Raw genomic sequence first — 19,410 nt, 5'->3', positions numbered from 1 at the left:
GTAATCCTAGCACTTTGAGAAGCCAAGGCGGGTGGATCACCTGAGGTCGGGAGTTTGAGACCAGACTGACCAACATGGTGAAACCTCATCTTTACTAAAAATACAAAATTAGCCAGGCATGGTGGCGTATGCCTGAAATACCAGCTACTCTGGAGGCTGAGGCAGGAGAATCACGTGAACCTGGGAGGCAGAGGTTGCAGTGAACCAAGATTGCGCCATTGCACCCCAGCCTGGGCAATAAGAGCGAAACTCCACCTCAAAAAATAATAATAATAAATAAAAAAAATAATATTACACCCCAAGAAGAGTTACAGTAGTAAAACCAAGATAAGATGGATAAGCTTTTTTCTCTGTAGATATTATCTAAAGACATGAAGTTGCAAACAGGATGAAAGAGACTAAGACATCCGCATAGGGCATAACTAAACCTAACAATCATATTTCTCATTCTAAATTCATTCATTTGGCATTCTAGTATATATGTATCAGTCTCCTGAGAATTTGATTTGTGTGGCAGTTCCTCAGAACGTGATTATATTTTGGTACACTGACAAATTCAAGTGTGTTAGACCTGAAAAGGTAGAGTAATTCACTGTCATCTGCTGTGGTCCTGTCGGCTGATTAGCCGTTCTCTCTGTGTGACATTTCATTTTGTCTTTTACTCTCAACGTCATAATTAACTTTCATAATGTGCCAGATTGTGTTTTCTAAACATGGCTACAACAAAAATCTCACTTTCCATATAGTATTCTTATCCTGTGGTTTTTATATTCCTCCCATCAAGGGTTGAATGTGACTAGACTTGTGATAACAGCAGAAGTAACAGTATATGACTTACAAGACTATGTGGCGCAATGCAAGATAGGCTTTTTCTGGTTCCCTTGGGATACTCACTATTGGAAGCCAGCTGCCAGGCAGGGAGGAAGCCCAGTAGCCCATGGTGAGGAACCAGGGTCCCAAGCCCAAAGCACAACTTGTGAGCTATAAATCATCTATGAAGTAGATCCTCTAGTCCCTGGTTGAGTCACCTACCTGACCCTGCATGGATCAGAAATGAGCTACCCTCTTGAGCCCTGTCCAAATTGCAGATTCATGAGCAAATAGATGATTGCTATTGTTTTAAGCTAGCATGTTTTATGGTGATTTTCTATGCAGCAGTAGATACTCAGACTGCATATTAAATTGTTAGGTGGGGTTGGTTTTTTAAAAAAAACATGAAAGGAAAAAGAAGCATTTTACTTAATAAATCAGAAATCCTATTAAGATTATGTTACCTTCACGTTGCCATGTTCAGTGAGCTGTAGATAATCTCTGGAACCAGGTGCTGAAGTGATATATCCCAGAAATATCACTCGATTAGAGCTACTTTTCAGTAGTTTTGAAACAGCAATAGCCTGCAGTTTCCTGTCGAGGTCATCTCTAAAAAATGTAAAAATATGACCCTTTATTATATTTATAAAAGAACCTTAAAAAGTCTTATGTACCTCAGTCGCCAAAGAGTATCTGCCTATAGTCAATACAAACCCAGTCATTCCTATTCAGGCAAATGTCTTAATGTTATACAAATGAACAAGACCTAGATGCAGTGCTTCAAATGAACAGGCTGACAGACATTTGGCTAAGAACATGCTCTTTCTTCACAAATCATTTAGAGTCAAGTTGATTTAAAGATCTACTCTAAATACAGCATTTGTTCAACTTTTCATCAGAAGAAATTAAATCAATAATGTGAGAATTCACCATCAGTGTCACATATAAAGAATTAGTAGTTTTAAAAAAAAGTAAACAGAGCCAGGAATACTGATAACATGGAGAATCCTGACATTCACAGAGCATATCAGGCTTATGTAACCTAAGCTCCTTCAACTGAATACTATTTTTTTCTTTTTTTTAGAGACAGTCTAGCTCTGTCACCAGGCAGCAGTGCAATGGTGCAATGTCAGCCCCCGGCAGCCTCAGCCGCCTGGGTTCAAGCTCTTCTCATGTCCCAGCCTCCCGAGTAGTTGGGATTACAGGCATGTACCACCACACCCGACTTAATTTTTGTATTTTTAGTAGAGACAGGGTTTGTCCACGTTGGGCAGGCTGGTCTTGGACTCCTGGCCTTAAGAAATCCACCCACCTTGGCTTCCCAAAGTGCGGGGATTATAGGCGTGAGCCATTGCACCTGGTCCAACTGAACACTTTCTGAAAGCCCTCTTGGGTCTTCTGCTCAAACACCGGCTGAATATGGTGCTTTTATTATACTAAGCACTGTAAACCTATAACTAAGATACTTAGGTGGGTACATCAAGCTTCTGGGGGAGTTTAGAGTCAGTCTTTTTGGGGAAAAATAGGACATCTTATTTTACATGATCCAGCCAGGAAAACAGAAACACCCTAGGTGTTTCAAACAAAGTGAACTTAATATAGGGAATTGGTTAGCTAGGTGATGGGAAGCCAGATAGGAGTTAAAGAGGCAATCAGAGGTTAACAACAATGAGAAACCAGTACTACCTCTGCAGCTAGAAGGACAACAAGAAGAGGTGATATTATCAGAGTCCACAAGCCAGCACTGACTGGTGGGAGACGGAGCTACGGAGGAGGCTTCCCAGAGAAGCTGGGACCATCCAAGGAGGAGCTGGCCACAGAAGAGACTCACCTGTTGCCAGAGAAATCTGAAGAAGCAGAGAGAGAAGGGGAGAGATACCCTGGCTTCTCTACTCCCTCCAACCTTGCACTAGTGCCTCCCATTGGCTAAACCTACCCAGAAGCCAAAGGCAAAGGAACTGTGGGAAATGTAGTTCCTTGCAATTGCATAGCTGGGAGTAAGAGCAAGGAATGGAGCCAAGAACAGATAGGCAGTAGACAAACACGGGCATTTACATAGAAAGGTAGCTAATACCTGAGTGTTAAAGAGGAAAATGACAAAGAAAAATAGAAGGAGATCACCCAGCACTGAGAAGACTGGAGAAACCTTGTCGATTTAGGATCTCAAGACAGGACTGAGTTGGATAAATATGTGTAAACAGCTGAGGGCTATTAAAAGATGTCTCAAGAAATAGAAGAGTGAAAAGAATGGCCATTTGTTAAACCCCTTTGATACTGAATTCTCACAACTGAAGGCAGGTGGTAGCTCTATTTTTAAATGAGGGTAAGTAATATGCCTATGTTTTTCTCCATCTCCACTGCCCACATCCATCTTCTGTGTTTCTCCATGCCCTGCGAGGCTGACCCATAAAGATTTCATCTCCTGGATTCCCTTCTCTGCTGGTTTCCCGTTAGGTTTGGCCAACTGGAGGCACAGCAGGAGACGAAAAGTTGGGAAAAGGGCAACATTCAGGGATTCCTTCTCCAGTCCCTCTGGCAGTAGCTGCGTTCTATGCCAGGTGGTCCCTCGTCCTGGTTCCGGGTCTCACTGGGCTCTGGGAACACTGTTTGCTCTGCCTGTTCCTTCAGCCCTAAGGCAGACAATGATTCCCCACTGTTACCAGTGTCTGAGTGCCTCGGCCCCTCTTATTTGTTCCCTGGGTCCCTCCAGCATCTTGTTAAGTAGTCCTTTCATTAGGTCTGCAATGAATTCTGTTCCTTCTGATACCTACAGCTAGGATTCAAAACCAGGTCTAGAAAATTCCAAAGCCACTGAACCACAAGCGGTGTTTTCAATCCAATATATTTTAGTAACATCTTACTGAAAATAATCTGTGAACTTGGTTTTACATTTTCTCAGGAGATAAATCTTACCTAGCGATAGTAATAAAAGTAAAAAGTATATGTATGTGTGTAAGGAAAGAGGGCAAGACAGAGAGAGAGAGAGAGAGCTCACACATGATTTATGTTTTCTTATCTGTTAATATTTTGTCAGTCCAGTAACCCTATAAAGTAAGCTGGAAAAGAGACTTTTATCCCATTTTCAGAGACACGAGACAGGAACTTACCAAGGTTAACCTGCAACAGAACCAAACCTAGAACCCAGGTTTGGTTCTGTGTCACATGGTGTCAGACTACAGATTCTGTGTTCTTTCCTCTTTGCATATGATGCATATTATAGATTTTTTAAAATGGTGATTAGTGGCTCAGTTCAATTACCTAAAATAATATCAATTTTCATTATGGTGTTTGCCTGAATGACTTCTAAAAAATGCTGCTGTTCCCTATTTAGTGGTCATAAAGACACATTTGTATAGTGAGTACTTTTAAAAATCTTGTTGAATCAGCTAATGACATGCAGAAGCATTAGGAATTACTCATTCCTAACAGGATTTTCACATTTGTATGCCATAATCACTGGAAAATGAAATCTCTAAATAGTTATTCACAGTAAGAGTTTGTGTGTCTAGTATTGCAGAAAACAAAGGCAAATAAAACATGTCGTGATTGCATCACAAATTATTCAAGGTGTTAACTCTCCTATGTTGCTTGTTGGGAGGCTGCAGGGTCCCAGACAGTACTTCTGGGGAGTGGCCCAGAGCGGTGGTTCCTAAGGCAAAGACTGAGGCTAGTTGTGTGCTAGACTGCCCGATAAGGTATATCGGGCAGCTTAAAAAATAATTTATTTATCAAACATGAATCAAGCATCTGACATGTGCTTGGGACATGTCAGATGCTTGATTCATGTTTGATAAATAAATTATTTTTTAAGCTGCCTAGCACATGTCAGATGCTTGATTCATGTTTGATAGATACATTATTTTTTAAGCTGCCTGGCACATGTCAGATGCTTGATTCATGTTTGATAAATAATTTTTTAAGCTGCCCGATATACTTTATATTCACAGTTGTCTGATTTGGTTTAGTAATGGCCAGTATTAATTGAGCACTTACTACACTCATGTACTTTGCATGAGGTAATTATGGGCACAGAACCCCAGGCAATACGTAGGACTATTGCCCCGATTTACAGATGAGAAAACTAAAGCTCAAGGTAGTTAAGTAACTCAGTGAAGGATACACAGCTAGGCAATGAATTAGGATTCAAATGAGATTGTCTGATTCCACGTTCTGGAATCCCATGTTTTTAACCATTAAACTACATTGCCTTCTTCCCTGGAGTTACGTATCCTCAGTAAGTGTTCACTATTATTGTTACTGCTATTGTCATTGTCATTATCATTGAAGCAAATGAGCAAGACAGCAAGTAAAGGATATAGTGTCATCCAGAGAGCTTTAAGTCTGTGGTTAACAGAAAGTGAGAAAATGCAATCCTTCCTTCCTCTTTTCCAAGTACATTCCTATGGCTCTCTTTTAGATTTCTCTTCCTTTTCCAATCTATTCTTTACATTTTGGGATATATTGGAGGGAATTAAAGGGGACAGGGGGAAAAAGCAAAAGAAAAAAGGAAAGTAGTTTAACTGTTTCTTAGGTTGAGACTTTGCAACCTTTAAACATAAAAGTATCTATTTTTTAAAAAAGATAAACCCAATGTTAGGTGCAACGTAAGGTCAGCGGAATGATTTCTGAATGTCTGTACTTGCTACCTGAAAATCACTGGGAGAGACAGAAAGTATTTCTTCAAACAGCTTTTAAAAAAAAAAAAAAAAATTCAGTTGGAGTTTCACTCTTGTTGCCCAGGGTGGAGAGCAATGGCGCGATCTCGGCTCACTGCAACCTCCACCTCCCAGGTTCAAGCGATTCTCCTACCTCAGCCTCCTAATTAACTGGGATTACAGGCATGCACCACCATACCTGGCTAATGTTTTATACTTTTAGTAGAGATGGGGTTTCTCCATGTTGGTCAGGCTGGTCTCAAACTCCCAACCTCAGGTGATCCACCCGCCTCAGCCTCCCAAAGTGCTGGGATTACAGGTGTGAACCACCACAACCAGCCCAAACAGCTTTTTAAAGAGATATGAACCATCTATATCATCCATCCTCCAAACACCCTTCTTATTTCTAAGGAGGCAAGCAAGAGTCTGGTTCATGAATGGTTCATATTAATTATATTTGGACAATTTATTTATATTACTTATGCTCTGACTTATTTAAGAAAATGTTCAAATATGCTTTCACATATTCACATAATACTGCTAGAAACAGTGAGGTAACCAGGAAAATAAGAGTGGCAGACACATTGGCTTGTTGAAATAAAACTTACAGTACAACAATGTTGTTGTCTTAAAGTACGTCACTTGAAAGTTCTGTGGCCTCTTGTGTCATGAGTGCAGGCAAAGCCTGCATGTATATGTCATAGCACATAGCTCTTTAATTCATGTTTAAATTATTGTAGTTTAGTAGACTGTAAGTTACATACTTTTATGTTTGCTTTTACAATATACTGCTGGTATTATTCATGATTTATTCCATACTGTCACTGGTTGTGAATGTTATTCTTTGGGGATGAAACTCATTCCCCACTCTTCATGTTTGCTTGTAGAAGGACTTCCTTAGAAAACCATCACTGGCCTCTCTCCCCATTCTTTACTTTTTGGGAGGACTTTTCTAATTCAGTAAGTTTGAAATTAACTGCACATGCTAGTCTCAAATCCTTCTTTTCTATTCTCCTTGGAACCTGCCAGTTTGCAGACAGGCCGTTTTCTGTCCTCTTCTTTCCATCAAGGAGAGAGCTTGCCAGGGCAGGCAGAGTAGGCCCACCATTTGGGGGGAGTCGGTTTCATGTATATTTGGGGATGTATTCGCAAGTCCATATGGGCATTTAAGCCAGGTTGTCCAAAGAGGCTTATCAGTGTTCAAAGTGATATTTTGATCTCCCTCTACCAGATTCCTCTGCCTATCTGTTGTTTGTGAAAACATGAGGGAGAGGTGAGATGTCATTCAATACCCTCAAATCCCAACAGTACTTCCATTTGTGGCAGTAATCCTGTAGGAAACGGGAATTCCTTTTTCTGTTGTCTGATTTGCTGTGTGGTTGCAAGCACTCACAGCCCTGGGTTTAGGGCTGCCTACGCCCTGGCTGTGTGTTTGCCCCTGGTTGGACATGTTGTCTGACCTCTCTCAGCCTAGTTTCTTTACCTGCAAAATGGGGCTCTAATAGTGCTTACCTTACACAAAGTGAAGATCAAACACAGTAATGCACTTTGGACAGCACCTGCACAGGGAATTGACTGCACAGCTGAGTAGCTGCAGACTAACACAGCCTGTCCTTACACCAGCACTAACAGCTGCCTGCATCTTAAATGCTTCTGTCCGATATTTAAAACTAGCCACACAGGGGAAAATACATTGGGAGGTAAAAAAAAAAGAAAATGAGAAAGATGATTTCATAGAAATCAAAGTAAATTGCTAATAACATTTCTTGGCATTCATGTAATATTAGGTAGGCCAAAGAAACCCACTCGTGGTTCCCAAAGTGTGTCACGACAAAATCCACCAGCTTGCCCGAAATGTTAACTGTCAGCGTGATGGCTGGTGCGATCTCGCCCTCTGGTGACGGAAGAAGGTGATGCTCAGATTTCACAATTGGGTATCTTGACAAAGCCATAATCCTGTATTGGAATGAAAAGAGACATGGGCATCATTGCCAGTCCCACTCTACCAGGCACAGGACTAAGCAAAGGCATCAAAAAGGGATGTGTCCCACTACACTCATCCCACCAAGGGACATTCAGAGCAATGTGGCAGAGACTCATATGGCAGACCACTTGTCAGATCATTGCATCTGCTAGTTAGCATGTCTCACTGTGTCACTAAGGAAACGCCATCAACTCTATTTTAATAAGTGCTATGGATACATGAAAAGGACAGCATTAGTAATACACAAAACTCATTGTATTTCCAGTTACTCTGACAACACATTTGCATAAACAATTCTAATATTAATCAACACATATGGGAAGGGACAATCTTGCCAGCTAGGACATAGAATAACAACTTACAAAATTAGAAATGAAACACTGTCCTATAGGCACATGAAAAGGCACCCTGCCTCATTCTAAGCCACAGAGCTCAGACCTTAGCAGGCTTCTCTTCCCTAGGTAGACACATGCTCTGTCACCTTCACACAGCCTCTGAGACAAGTCTATCCCTATATGATGATACCTGATGGTACATCTCCAGCCTGGCCTGTCCTACTCAGCCCTCCAGGACATACCCAACTGCCTGCTGGACATGACTTGACTGTCGTGGGGTATCTCACACTTAGCACAAACCTACAGCTCTCCTGATGGTTCCCATTCTGTTAAAGGGCATCATCTCTTAGTGGGTATTCAGATCAAAAACCTAGACATTGCCCTTGATTCTTCCTTCCCCTCCCCTGACATCTAAACCATTGTAAGTTATCTTGGCTCTATTCTAAAATAGTTCCTGAGTCTGTCCTCTTCTCACCATCTCCACTGTTCCCACTGCCGTCTCTCCTCTGGGCTATTCCACCTATCATCTCTGACTCCTGGCTCCCACTCTTGTCCCTAGAATCTGTTTTCCCAGATCACTACCCTGTTTAAAATCCTCCAGTGGCTTCCCATCACAACTGGATAAAATGGAGTCCTCTATAATCAGGTACCCACCCTTGACTTCCTTCCTCACCAGTTGCTCTTTGGCCCCCCATGCTTCAGGCACATCAAGATGGATCCCGACTCAGTCTTCACCCTGACTTTTCCCTCAGCTCTTTCCAATGCTGGTTCTGCATCCCGCTCACCATGACATCTTCACAGAGACTTTCCTGACCACCCTGCCTATAGTAGCCTCCCCATGGCCACTGCCCACCCAGTTACTCTCCCTCAGTGGTTTCTTTTCTACATAGCACCTCTCATGATTGTGAAGTACCTTATTTATCTTTTTGTGTACATGTTGATTTTCTGTCTTACACTGGAAGGTAAGCTACATGATGACAGCATCCAGGCCAGACATGCTTGGCGCTGTGACCTCAGCTCCTAGGTTGATTGGTTTATAATGGTAAAGAACTAGAAATATCCAGCCACAGAAAAACCATTTGAAAAACTATAGAATGTGCATCTCTCTGGCACCTCCTCTTCCCCCAAAAAGCATCACTGGGGCACATTCACCAGACAAAGATATGACAGTATCAGCTTTCCGCTCCAAGCCTGTACATTCCAGGGCTATGTTCAGGATTAATTCCCAAAGTATACTCACCCCCAAGTGTGATCCCTTGTGCTTGGACCAAAATCTGTATAGAAACCCAACTTCTCTCCTAGCCACATGGTTAAGTCATTGTTCCCCATATAGGGCTTAGAAGCATCACTCTCCAAAATTGTTATGAAATCTGCACCTGTTCAGGAAAAAAAAGTAGCATATAGTGATGAATCACAGCAAGGCAAAAACAATTGGCAGCACTTTATTCTTGACCCTTAACCTTCTTTTCTTTACTGATAATCCCAAAAACAAGGTAATTTTTAATGAGTCACTAGAGGGAAGTGGCTCAGATCTGAGCTCTAAAGGAATGTCCTCATGTTTAGAATGTCATTAAAGCATGAAACACCTCCAGGAAGTACTGAGAAGGATAAAAGCCTGACTCTTCAAAATTTTCAAATGTGCTCAACATCATTCCCAAAATTTCAAATAATCTTAATGCCTTTCTCAAATATCTAATTTATGTTCAGACACAAGAGAATGGTGCACGATAGCATCTTATTCTAGGATAGACAGCTCCATGGTACTGACCCAGAATGAAGTTTATTGGCTTCTCTGGATCTTGGCCAGATGTGCTTGGAAGCCTGTAATCAGGACTAAATAAGGGCCAAGGGCCAAAGAAATTTCTTTGTGGTATTATGTCCATACAGACACTTGGAAAATCTCAGGAGGCATGCTTATCATTGAGAATAACCAGAAGTCCCGTCGTTGGTCTAAGAACCAAAAACACTGTCATATTTCAAAGATGCTTCATACAAAATGAGCATCCCAGAGCACGAAACAAATAAAATTGGCTTCAGTCTGTTTAAAGCAATTTGCTTCACAAATCAACCTCCCTCTGACTCATTCTGCCTTTTGATCCAACAGTTTTCTGGTCCCTAACAGTGGGTTCCCAGGTGACAGGAGCTACCAGCAGGAGCATTCCTAAGAACAACCACACAACACGAATCCCCTGCTGATGCTCAGTATGAGGAGTCGCTCAGAATCCACAGAGTTAATTGCTCTCGGACAAAGACAGATGTGTTACAGAAGCTCAGGCCCCCTGCAGCTGCCTACCAAAGTAAAGAGTTTTTGAGATGAGTTTATGATCATCCTGCTGGTCATAAATTTAATTAATTTAATACCTGTATTAAGCTATGGCTTTTGACCCCGCTGAAAATAAAAATAACAATCATAGTTTCTCAAAACCTGGAACTAATTCCAGGAAGACTTACCTGTTTCATTGAGCAGGCGAGCTGATCTTTCTAGACTAGACCACCCTTCATTGTCATATCCAAACCTGAAAGGCCAGATGGCAGCAGAGACCTCTTTGGCTGGTGCCTGAGGAATTGTTTTAATGGCAATTTAGGATGACTGTGAACAATGGCAGTTTCAGTGACCCACTTTTCTCCACTCCTCTCCACTAAAATTCTTATTTCAGCAAAGACATTTCCTTAGACATTTTCCAACATTTAATCCATGAAAATAAGGAGATATTTGCTATATGGTATTCTCAAATTAGTCTTCTGTGAACTTCTAGCTTAGGCTTGGAAGTTAGGAGGGACATTTGAAAAGTGGGTGTTTATAATAATATTAAAATTAGTAACAGCCTGGCTATCTATCAACAGGAAAATGAATAAACAAATGGTGCTACATATGTGGAATGGAACACTACACAGCCCTAATAAATGAATTAGGGCTATACATTTCCACAAGGAAGACTCTCACAAAGATGATTTTAATTTTTAAAAAAGCATGTTGCAAAATATATCAGATGTCATTTAGAAAAAAAACAGTTACGGATCTGTCATATATAGTAACAATAGAAAGAAATGCATGTAAGTGCAAAAAAAAAAATCACAATACTCGGGATAGTGGCTACTTTTGCATGGGAGATAAATCACACAGAGGGATAAACAGGGGCCTTCAACATATTGATGAAGCAGTCAGCCTATTCTAACCTAGTTATGAATAATGTTACATCCCTGCTGTACTGGAAAAGTCAAGGTCCTGGAGCACAGCCCCCTTTACAAGATCCTTTCTTGGATCGTGAGCGAGTTAGAGAATGCACTGCCCAGCCCTAAATATCCATCTCAAATAATTACCTACTGGGGTAGTGGGGGACTTGGGAAGGGAGGTGGAAATGGTTAATGGGTCCAGAAAAATAGACCTACTATTTGATAGCACAATAAGGTGACTATAGTCAATAATAACTTAATTGTATATTTAAAAATAAAGAATGTGATTGAATTGTGTATAACCCAAAGGTTACATGCTTGAGGAGATGGATACCCCATTCTCCATGATGTGCCTATTTCACATTTCATGCCCGTATCAAAACATTCTGTGTACCCTAAAAATATATATTCCTACTTAGTACCCACAAAAAATTTTAAATAATTTTTAAAATGGTAAAAAACAGAAAAAAATTCAAATGAATACCTACTGATCTATAACAGGGCTCTCCTGTGAAAGAGGGTGGCTGGATGAAAACAAAGCCATGGCCATAACAACAACAAAATCTCAAATTGGACCACACAAGTTCAGGTTGGGACGAGGGCCACCGCTTTACATAAACAGGTCAGTGTGTGTGTTCTGCCAGCAGTGAGCTGGGGTTTCATCTTTATACAAAAAGTGTTACTCAGTATAATGAATGTAAAGAAAACAGAACCATCAAAAGAAGTTTCAAGAGGAATATTATACTTATCATGCTACCCTTTTTCTTACATCTGTTCATCTGTAATTAATTCTGGATGTCATCACTCCAAAACCTGTTATTCCTTCATTCTTCCCAGGAAGTACTACCACCCTTCATCCCACAGCATGGAGATTCCTTAAAGAACTAAAAGTAGATCTGCAATTTGATCCAGCAATCCCACTCCTGGAATTCTACCCAGAGAAAAAGAAGCCACTATACGAAAAAGATACTTGCACTTGCACGTTTACAGCAGCACAATTTGAAATTGCAAAAATATGGAACCAGCCCAAATGCTCATCAATCAATAAGTGGATAAAGAAAATATGATTGTGTGTGTGTGTGTGTGTGTGTGTGTGTGTGTGTGTGTATGTTATGGAATACTATTCAGACCTAAAAAGGAATGAAATAATGGCATTTGCAACAACCTGGATGGAATTGGAAGACCATTATTCCAAGTGAAGTGACTCAGGAATAAAAAACCAAACATCATATGTTCTCACTCATAAGTGGGAGCTAAGCTGTGAGGATGCAAAGGCACAAGAATGATACAATAAAGCTTGGAGACTGGGGGAAAGGGTGGGAGGGAGTGAGGAATAACAGACTACAAATTGGGTACAGTTACACTGCTTGGGTGGTGGGTACACCAGAATCTCAGAAATCACCACTAAATAACCTATTCATGTAACCAAACACTCCCTGTTTCCCAAAAACCTATTGAAAAAAAATGTAATCAAAAAAAGACTATATACTGGATACAGTGTACACCACTTGGGTGACGGGTGCACTAAAATCTCAGAAATCATCTCTAAGTTCTCTAAAGAACTTATCCATGTAACCAAAAACCACCTGCCCAAAAACTATGGACAATGGCCAGGCACAGTGGCTCACATCTGTAATCCCAGCACTTTGGGAAGCCAAGGCGGGAGGATCACTTGAGTTCAGGAGTTCAAGACCAGCCTGCCCAACATGGTGAAATCTCACCTCTACTAAAAATATAAAAATTAGCTGGCCATGGTAGTGAGCACCTGTAATCTCAGCTGCTCTGGAGGCTGAGGCAAGAGAATCACTTGACCCCAGGTGGCAGAGGTTGCAGTGAGCCGAGATCATGCCATTGCACTCTAGCCTGGGTGACAGAGCAAAAAAAAAAAAAAAACTATTGACATTAAAAGTAATAATAATAATAAAATGAAAATAAAAAATAAAACCAGCACTTCTCACTGTGTCCTATGAGGCCCTGGTATGGCCCTCCCCAGCCTCTTCACATCATCTTCTACTACTCTTCACCAAGCTTCAGCCATGCTAGTTACCCTGATGTCTCTCAAACACACCGAGTGTGGTTGTCCCTCAGTCCTTTATGTGTGTCCCTTCTGCTGACATCCCAGCCCTCACAACTGGATTTTTCTCAACTGGCAAACTTCATCTCAAATGTCACCTCCTCAGACAGCCTTCTCTAACCCCTCCAGACCCAGTTACCCTCCACTCTACAATCCTGTTTCCTTCATGGCAGCCTGATCTAAAATGAGACCATTTATTTATTCGTTCTCTGAATATTGTCATCCTCCCCTTCTAGAATGCAAACTGTGACAGGGCAGGTTCTTGTCCAACTGTTTATATCTGTATCCCTGGCACCAGGTAGTAAAGAAACATTCAGTAATCATTAGCCAAATGAATGAATGAGCAAATGAGCAAAAGAACAGGTATTATATCCAATTCAAATTACTCCTTCCAAAAAGAATTCCTGGCTGGCTTTAGGTATCCTCTTCTGATGGACATTATGTTGCAATAATAATGACTGACAATTAAAGGGCATAAGAAGAAACATGTAATGATGGTCTACTGTTATCTAGTTATTAAGAAATAGTTACTTAGTTCTGAATACCTGCCAAGCACTCTGTAAGGTACTGGAAGTACTAAGATGAAGAAGAGAAACATGGTCTATGTTCTCAGTGTAGCTTTTTATTCAAAATGAAAAATGTTCCTGGTAGTACAGATTGCTACAATTCAAAGTCAACGCTCAACAATTTCTATTTTAACCAGAACTATAACTCTGACTGCATTATGAAACATACTAGACTTTTTATCAAATCAGATAGAAAGCACAGCATTCAATAACTTATTCTTATTTCTGCCCACTGTTCTAGAAAAGAAAAGAATATTAAAACATTTAAAACTGCAGATAGCAAAAGAAAAAAGAAAGAGACAAGAAAAGTTTCACTACCTGTCAAGGCAATAGCTACCCATAATGTGCAAAATCAAGAATTATCTGTAAGAGTTTTCCTAAAGAATCTCACATTGCTATCTTCAGCAATATCTACCAGGAAGTACAGGAAGCCCAATATAAAATACTTGTTTATTTCATAGTGATACGGTTTGGATCTGTGTCCCTACCAAATCTCATGTTGAACTGTAATCCCCAGTGTTGGAGGTGGGGCCTGGAGGTGACCAGATCAAGGGGGTAGAATTCTCATGAATGGTTTAGCACCATCCCCCGGTACTGTTCTCTACAAAATACATAAATGATAAAACACGCCCCTGGGCGCTGTCGTATTAGTGAATGAGTGAGTTCTCATGAGATCTGGTTGTTTTAAAGTGTGTAGCACCTTCCCCCTCTCTCTTTTGTTCCTGCTCCTCCATGTAAGATGACCAGCTCCCTGTTTGCTTTCCACCATGATTGCAAGTTTCCTGAGGCCTCCCCAGAAGCTGAGCAGATGTTGCCATGCTTCCTGTACACCTGTAGACCCATGAGATAATTAAAACTCTTCTTTTTAAATTACCCAGTCTCAAGTATTTCTTTATGGCAGTGCAAGAACAAGCTAATGCACATAGTTTAGAGATGTTAAATCATCAATGGCAAAAATAACCCCATAAAGCAAAATCATCAAAAATTTGCCTCTAGTATATGGGCCTATCCTATTCCAAGAACCCAATTTTTCACAAAATAATTCCACTATCTTATCAGCTGGGGACATAAGGGTTAAGGAGATGGGGTCCAGGGCTCTGAAGTCATCAGATCCAGGTTCAATAAGAATGGTAAAGTATACAAATATAATATGTACATATATATACCATATAAAATTCTGTTTCAAGGTTTTTAATTACTTACCACTTTGCCCAGTTTTCTCTCATAGGCTTTATGCCGTAGTCCTAATCCCAGCAACCCCACACCAACAAGCAGCCACAAAACTAAATAGAAAAAAGAAATAATTGTTTTAAAAAAAAAAATCTAAATTTGCTGACACTGACCTTCAGTGCTTTGGCTCCAGTACCATGGTGCCCTCCAGGAAGTTCTTTGTGGGTAGGGAACTGGAAGCTGAAGAGTCTGGGAGAGCTTATCCACACTCTGAATTCAGCCAAGGTGCCGGCAGACACCAAGGTGGTTTGTGCTCCCCCCACTGCCTATATCAACTTCGCCCAGCAGAAGGTAGGTCCCAAGATTGCTGTGGCTTCATAGAGCTGCTACAAAGTGACTAATGGAGCCTTTTCTGGGGAGGTCAGCCCTGGCATGATCAAAGACCGCAGAGCCACATGGGTGGTCCTGGGGCACTGAGAGAGAATGCATGCCTTTGGGGAGTCAGATGAGCTGACTGGGCAGAAAGTGGCCCATGCTCTGGCAGAGGGACTCCGAGCAATTGCCTGCACTGGGGAGAAGCTAGATGAAAAGGAAGCTGGCATCATTAAGAAGGTTGTTTTCGAGCAGACAAAGGTCATCACAGATAATGTGAAGGACTAGAGCAAGGTCATCCTAGCCTATGAGCCTGTGTGAGCCATTGGTACTGGCAAGACTGCAACACCCCAGCAAGCCCAGGAAGTACACGAGAAGCTCGAGGATGGCTTAAGTCCAATGTCTCTGATGCGATGGCTCAGAGCACCCGTATCATTTATGGAGGCTCTGTGACCAGGCAACCTGCAAGGAGCTGGCCAGCCAGCCTGATGTGGATGGCTTCCTCATGGGTAGTGTTCCCTCAAGCTCAAATTCACAGATATCATCAGTGCCAAACAATGAGGCCCATCCATCTTCCCTACCCTTCCTGCCAAGCCAGGAACTAAACAGCCCAGAAGCCTAGTAACTGTCCCTCCCCTGTACATGCTTCTGATGGTGTCATCTGGCCTCTCTTGTGGCCTCATCCAAACTGTGCCTTCATTTACTATTTCTGTCTTCACCCTGCAATGGTTGGGACCAGGCCAATCCCTTCTCCACTTACTATAATGGCTGGAACGAAATGTCACCAAGATAGCTTATCCTTGGTGAGAGGTGGAAAGGGTGGAATTGGCTCCTGGGTCCCCCAGGCTCTAGTGAGGGTAGGAGAGAGAAACCACCCCTCTCCCTTCTTACACCATGAGGCCAAGATCCTCCCCTCAGAAGCCAGTAGTTCTGCCCTCTCCTACAGTGCCCGAGTCTGTGTGTGCTGTGTATGTGAACCACCCACAGGTAAGGGAATAAATACCAGCACAAAAACAAAAACAAAACAAACAAACAAAAAAAAGATAAATTTTTTTTTAAATAACAAGGTTTACAAAATTATTGAATTTACTGCCAGTAATTTTGTGTAAAGGGGAAATGTGTAGTTCTTGAGTTAATTTTCATGTGTGACCTGTGTACATCAACCACTCTTTAAACCCAGGTTTCAAGAATTTTCCCTAAAAATGTTCCCAGGACCATGAGCTCAAAGTAAAAATAAGTCATAAAACATACAAGAAAACAAGTTTCTTTGAAGACAGATTATCTTCAAAGGAACAACAATTACACTGACAGTTGACTTCTCAACAGCAGAAGACAGGAGAATAATATCTTCAATGTGCTGAGAGAAAAACCACCAACTACTATTGAATAAATATTGAAAGTATAATTTCCAAACTAGAAAGAGGAGTGGGAAGGAGGGGCATAAGGGGGAAGAAAAACCCTAATCAATGCAAAAAAAAATCAAGAAGAAAAAGGAAAAAATATACCTAGAAAAAGTAGAAAATGAAAAGATGATCAAATTAAATAAAAATACATTCAGAAATCATGGTAAAAATAGATTAAACTCTGAAGTTAAAAGACAAAAATTGACATTCTGGAAAAGGCAAAACAATGAAAACAGTGAAAATATTAGTGATTGCCAGGGGTTTGGAGGAGGAAAAGATGATTCGGTGGGATACAGGGGATGTTTAGGGCAGAGAAATATTCTGCATGATACTACAATGAGGGATTCATGTAATTATACATTTGTCAAAAACCATAAATGTACAAAACTAAAAGTGAACCCTCATGTAAACTATGGCCTTTGGGTGATAATAACATACGGATGTAGATTCATGGCTTATAACTAATTTATTATTCTGGTGAGTAATTTTGATAGTGGGGGTGGCTGCATGTATGTGGGGGCAAAAGGCATATGGAAAAATCTCTGTACTTTCCATAAAATTTTGCTATGAACCTAAAATTGCTCTAAAAAATTGTCTTTTTTAATCACACAAAAATGACTAAATAACTCTGTAAACAAACTATTTCAAATGCTTCAATTGGATAAGTAAATTAAAAGATTAAGGGTTTTTTTTTTTTTTCTTTTTAGACGGAGTTTTGCTCTGTCACCCAGGCTGGTGTACAGTGGCACAATTTCGGCTCACCACAACCTCCACCCTCCCAAGTTCAAGCAATTTTCCTGCCTCAGTCTCCCAAGTAGCTGGAATTACAGGCATGCACCACCACACTTAGTTAATTTTGTGTTTTTAATAGAGATGGGGGCTTCTCCATGTTGGTCAGGCTGATCTTGAACTCCCAACCTCAGGTGATCTGCCTGTCTCAGCCTCCCAAAGTGCTGGGATTACATGTGTGAGCCACCATGCCCAGCCAGAATTATGGTTCTTAACCAAAAAAAAAAGAAAAAGAAAAATGAAAAAGAAAAAAAGAAAGACAAAGATTGCCAGGATTAAAAACAAAAACTGCTGGTTACTGGTTTCAAGTGACATACCAAAACATAAGAAGACACAAAAAAAAAAAAAAAAAAAAATCTCATTTCTCCCTAAGTTTAAATAGAATCTTTTCTTTTTTTTTCTTTTTTTGAGTCAGAGTCTGATTCTGTTATCCAGTCTGGAGTGCGGTAGCACCATCACTGCAGCCTCCATTTCTCAGGCTCAACGGATCCTCCCACTTCACCCTCGCCTTCCTTGGTAGCTGGGACTTCAGGCTTGCCACCAAAAATGGCTAATTTTTAAATTCTTTGTAGAGATGGGGTCTCACTACATTGCCTAGGCTTGTCTTGAACTCCTGGGCCCAAGCAACCCTCCTGCCTTGGCCTTCCAAAGTGCTGGGATTACAGTAGTGAATCACTGCACCTGGCCAAATATGATCTTTCAAATTAAGATGAAACACATATGAAGGTTTTTATATAATGGTCTGTTTTGTGACATTTCTTTCAGAAAATACATAGAGAATTTATACAACTTCTCGATTTTTTTCTATCTCCTACACTAATATTTTGTCTCCTTTGTAAAGCACCAAGTCCTTGAAGATGGAGACTATTATTCACATGTCTTTGTATCCTACACAACAGCCACTTAACACACTATCTGCACATTAAATACACTCAATGAATTTTTATTTAATCCAGTCCATTTTATATGAGTTTACTATATTGAAGAATAAACTAATTTTATGTCTGAGTTTTTTGTTCATCGGCACCCCATTGTCTCCCCAAAAAAGGAAGACAGGAAGTCGAGTAAATAATCTCAACGATTAGAACAAAGCATTTTGGAAATTCTGCATGTTGAATTCTCTTAGCTATGTTAGAAGTGAAATAAAACCAATACAGAGTATTTATGGTGGAAATGGCATGATATCAGAGATTTGCTTTAAAGTACGAACTAAAAAAGAAGAGAAGATAGATGTTAACAACATTGGCAAAATGTTGAGAATTGCTGAAACTGGATGAAGGATACGTGAGGGGCCATTATACTCTTTAATTTCATATGTTTAGAATTTTATATAATAAATGTTTTTTTTTAAAGAATGTAAAACTGTACTTACAAAGTTTCATGTATTTTTCACTCTTTCTTAAAAGTATTTTAGAACTGTTCTTTGTTTGAAGAAGCAAATCAAGGTTTTTCTTAGGACCAAATAGCATATTCAGCCCAATAATTAATATCATTGTCCCTGTTATAAGAGAAAAAAAGAGTATATTATGGTCTGATCCAAAAATCCTTCCAATGTTGTAGTCCAAGAGCTGCAATTTCTTTTAAAGGAACATACCCTGGAAATTCCTGTACCGAGTTAATTTATCTCAGAACCTAAACAATTACTCTAGCAGTGCTTTTGATAACTGGATAAAATCAGGTAGGATTCTAGGAATTGTGCTTTAAGTGAGAGGACCACAGCCTTTTCCTGATGCAGATTTCTTTGCATTTCTTGAGTATTTCCTAGTTGTTAGGTTGCTGAAGGTGTTTGTGACTGACTGTTGATTGGGCAGGGGATGGAGAAGACTTCTGAGCTGCCATAGGGATGCAGTAAGTGCCCTTCCATGCACTAGGTCGAGAAGCAAAATGGAGCATATGTAGGTTCTTAATAAGGCAGTGCTTGTTGCATTCATGCTGTGGTGGGATGTGAATTCTCTAGGAACAGGGGCCTCACAGAAGATACATGCCAAAACTCACAGTGTGCCAACAGGGCAGCCAATAAAGTGGAGCTAAATTGGGATACACAACATCCCAATTTAGCTCCACTAGATGTAAAGTTT

The 19,410-nt window shown here is 40.6% G+C and overlaps 1 protein-coding gene and 1 pseudogene across 1 annotated transcript in view; one reads left to right on the top strand and one right to left on the bottom strand.

Annotated features, from left to right (window-relative positions):
• The window catches only part of CWH43 (cell wall biogenesis 43 C-terminal homolog), a 61,022-nt gene that overhangs the window by 19,773 nt on the left and 21,839 nt on the right, over positions 1-19,410 (bottom strand). Inside the window, exons 8-13 of the mRNA XM_032274150.1 lie at positions 18,705-18,830; positions 14,802-14,881; positions 10,236-10,341; positions 9,025-9,160; positions 7,272-7,421; positions 1,275-1,419 (exon numbers count right to left, since the gene is read on the bottom strand). Coding sequence (XP_032130041.1) covers positions 1,275-1,419; positions 7,272-7,421; positions 9,025-9,160; positions 10,236-10,341; positions 14,802-14,881; positions 18,705-18,830 — 743 coding nt within the window. The remainder of the gene's footprint in view (positions 1-1,274; positions 1,420-7,271; positions 7,422-9,024; positions 9,161-10,235; positions 10,342-14,801; positions 14,882-18,704; positions 18,831-19,410) is intronic.
• LOC116548710 lies at positions 14,936-15,822 on the top strand (annotated as a pseudogene).

The sequence above is a fragment of the Sapajus apella genome, unplaced genomic scaffold (assembly GCF_009761245.1).
Source record: "Sapajus apella isolate SASKATOON/1434 unplaced genomic scaffold, GSC_monkey_1.0 scaffold5, whole genome shotgun sequence".
NCBI classification, from domain to species: domain Eukaryota; kingdom Metazoa; phylum Chordata; class Mammalia; order Primates; family Cebidae; genus Sapajus; species Sapajus apella.
The sequence above is the reverse complement of the archived record's forward strand: the minus strand, read 5'-3'. Positions and strand labels throughout refer to the sequence as shown.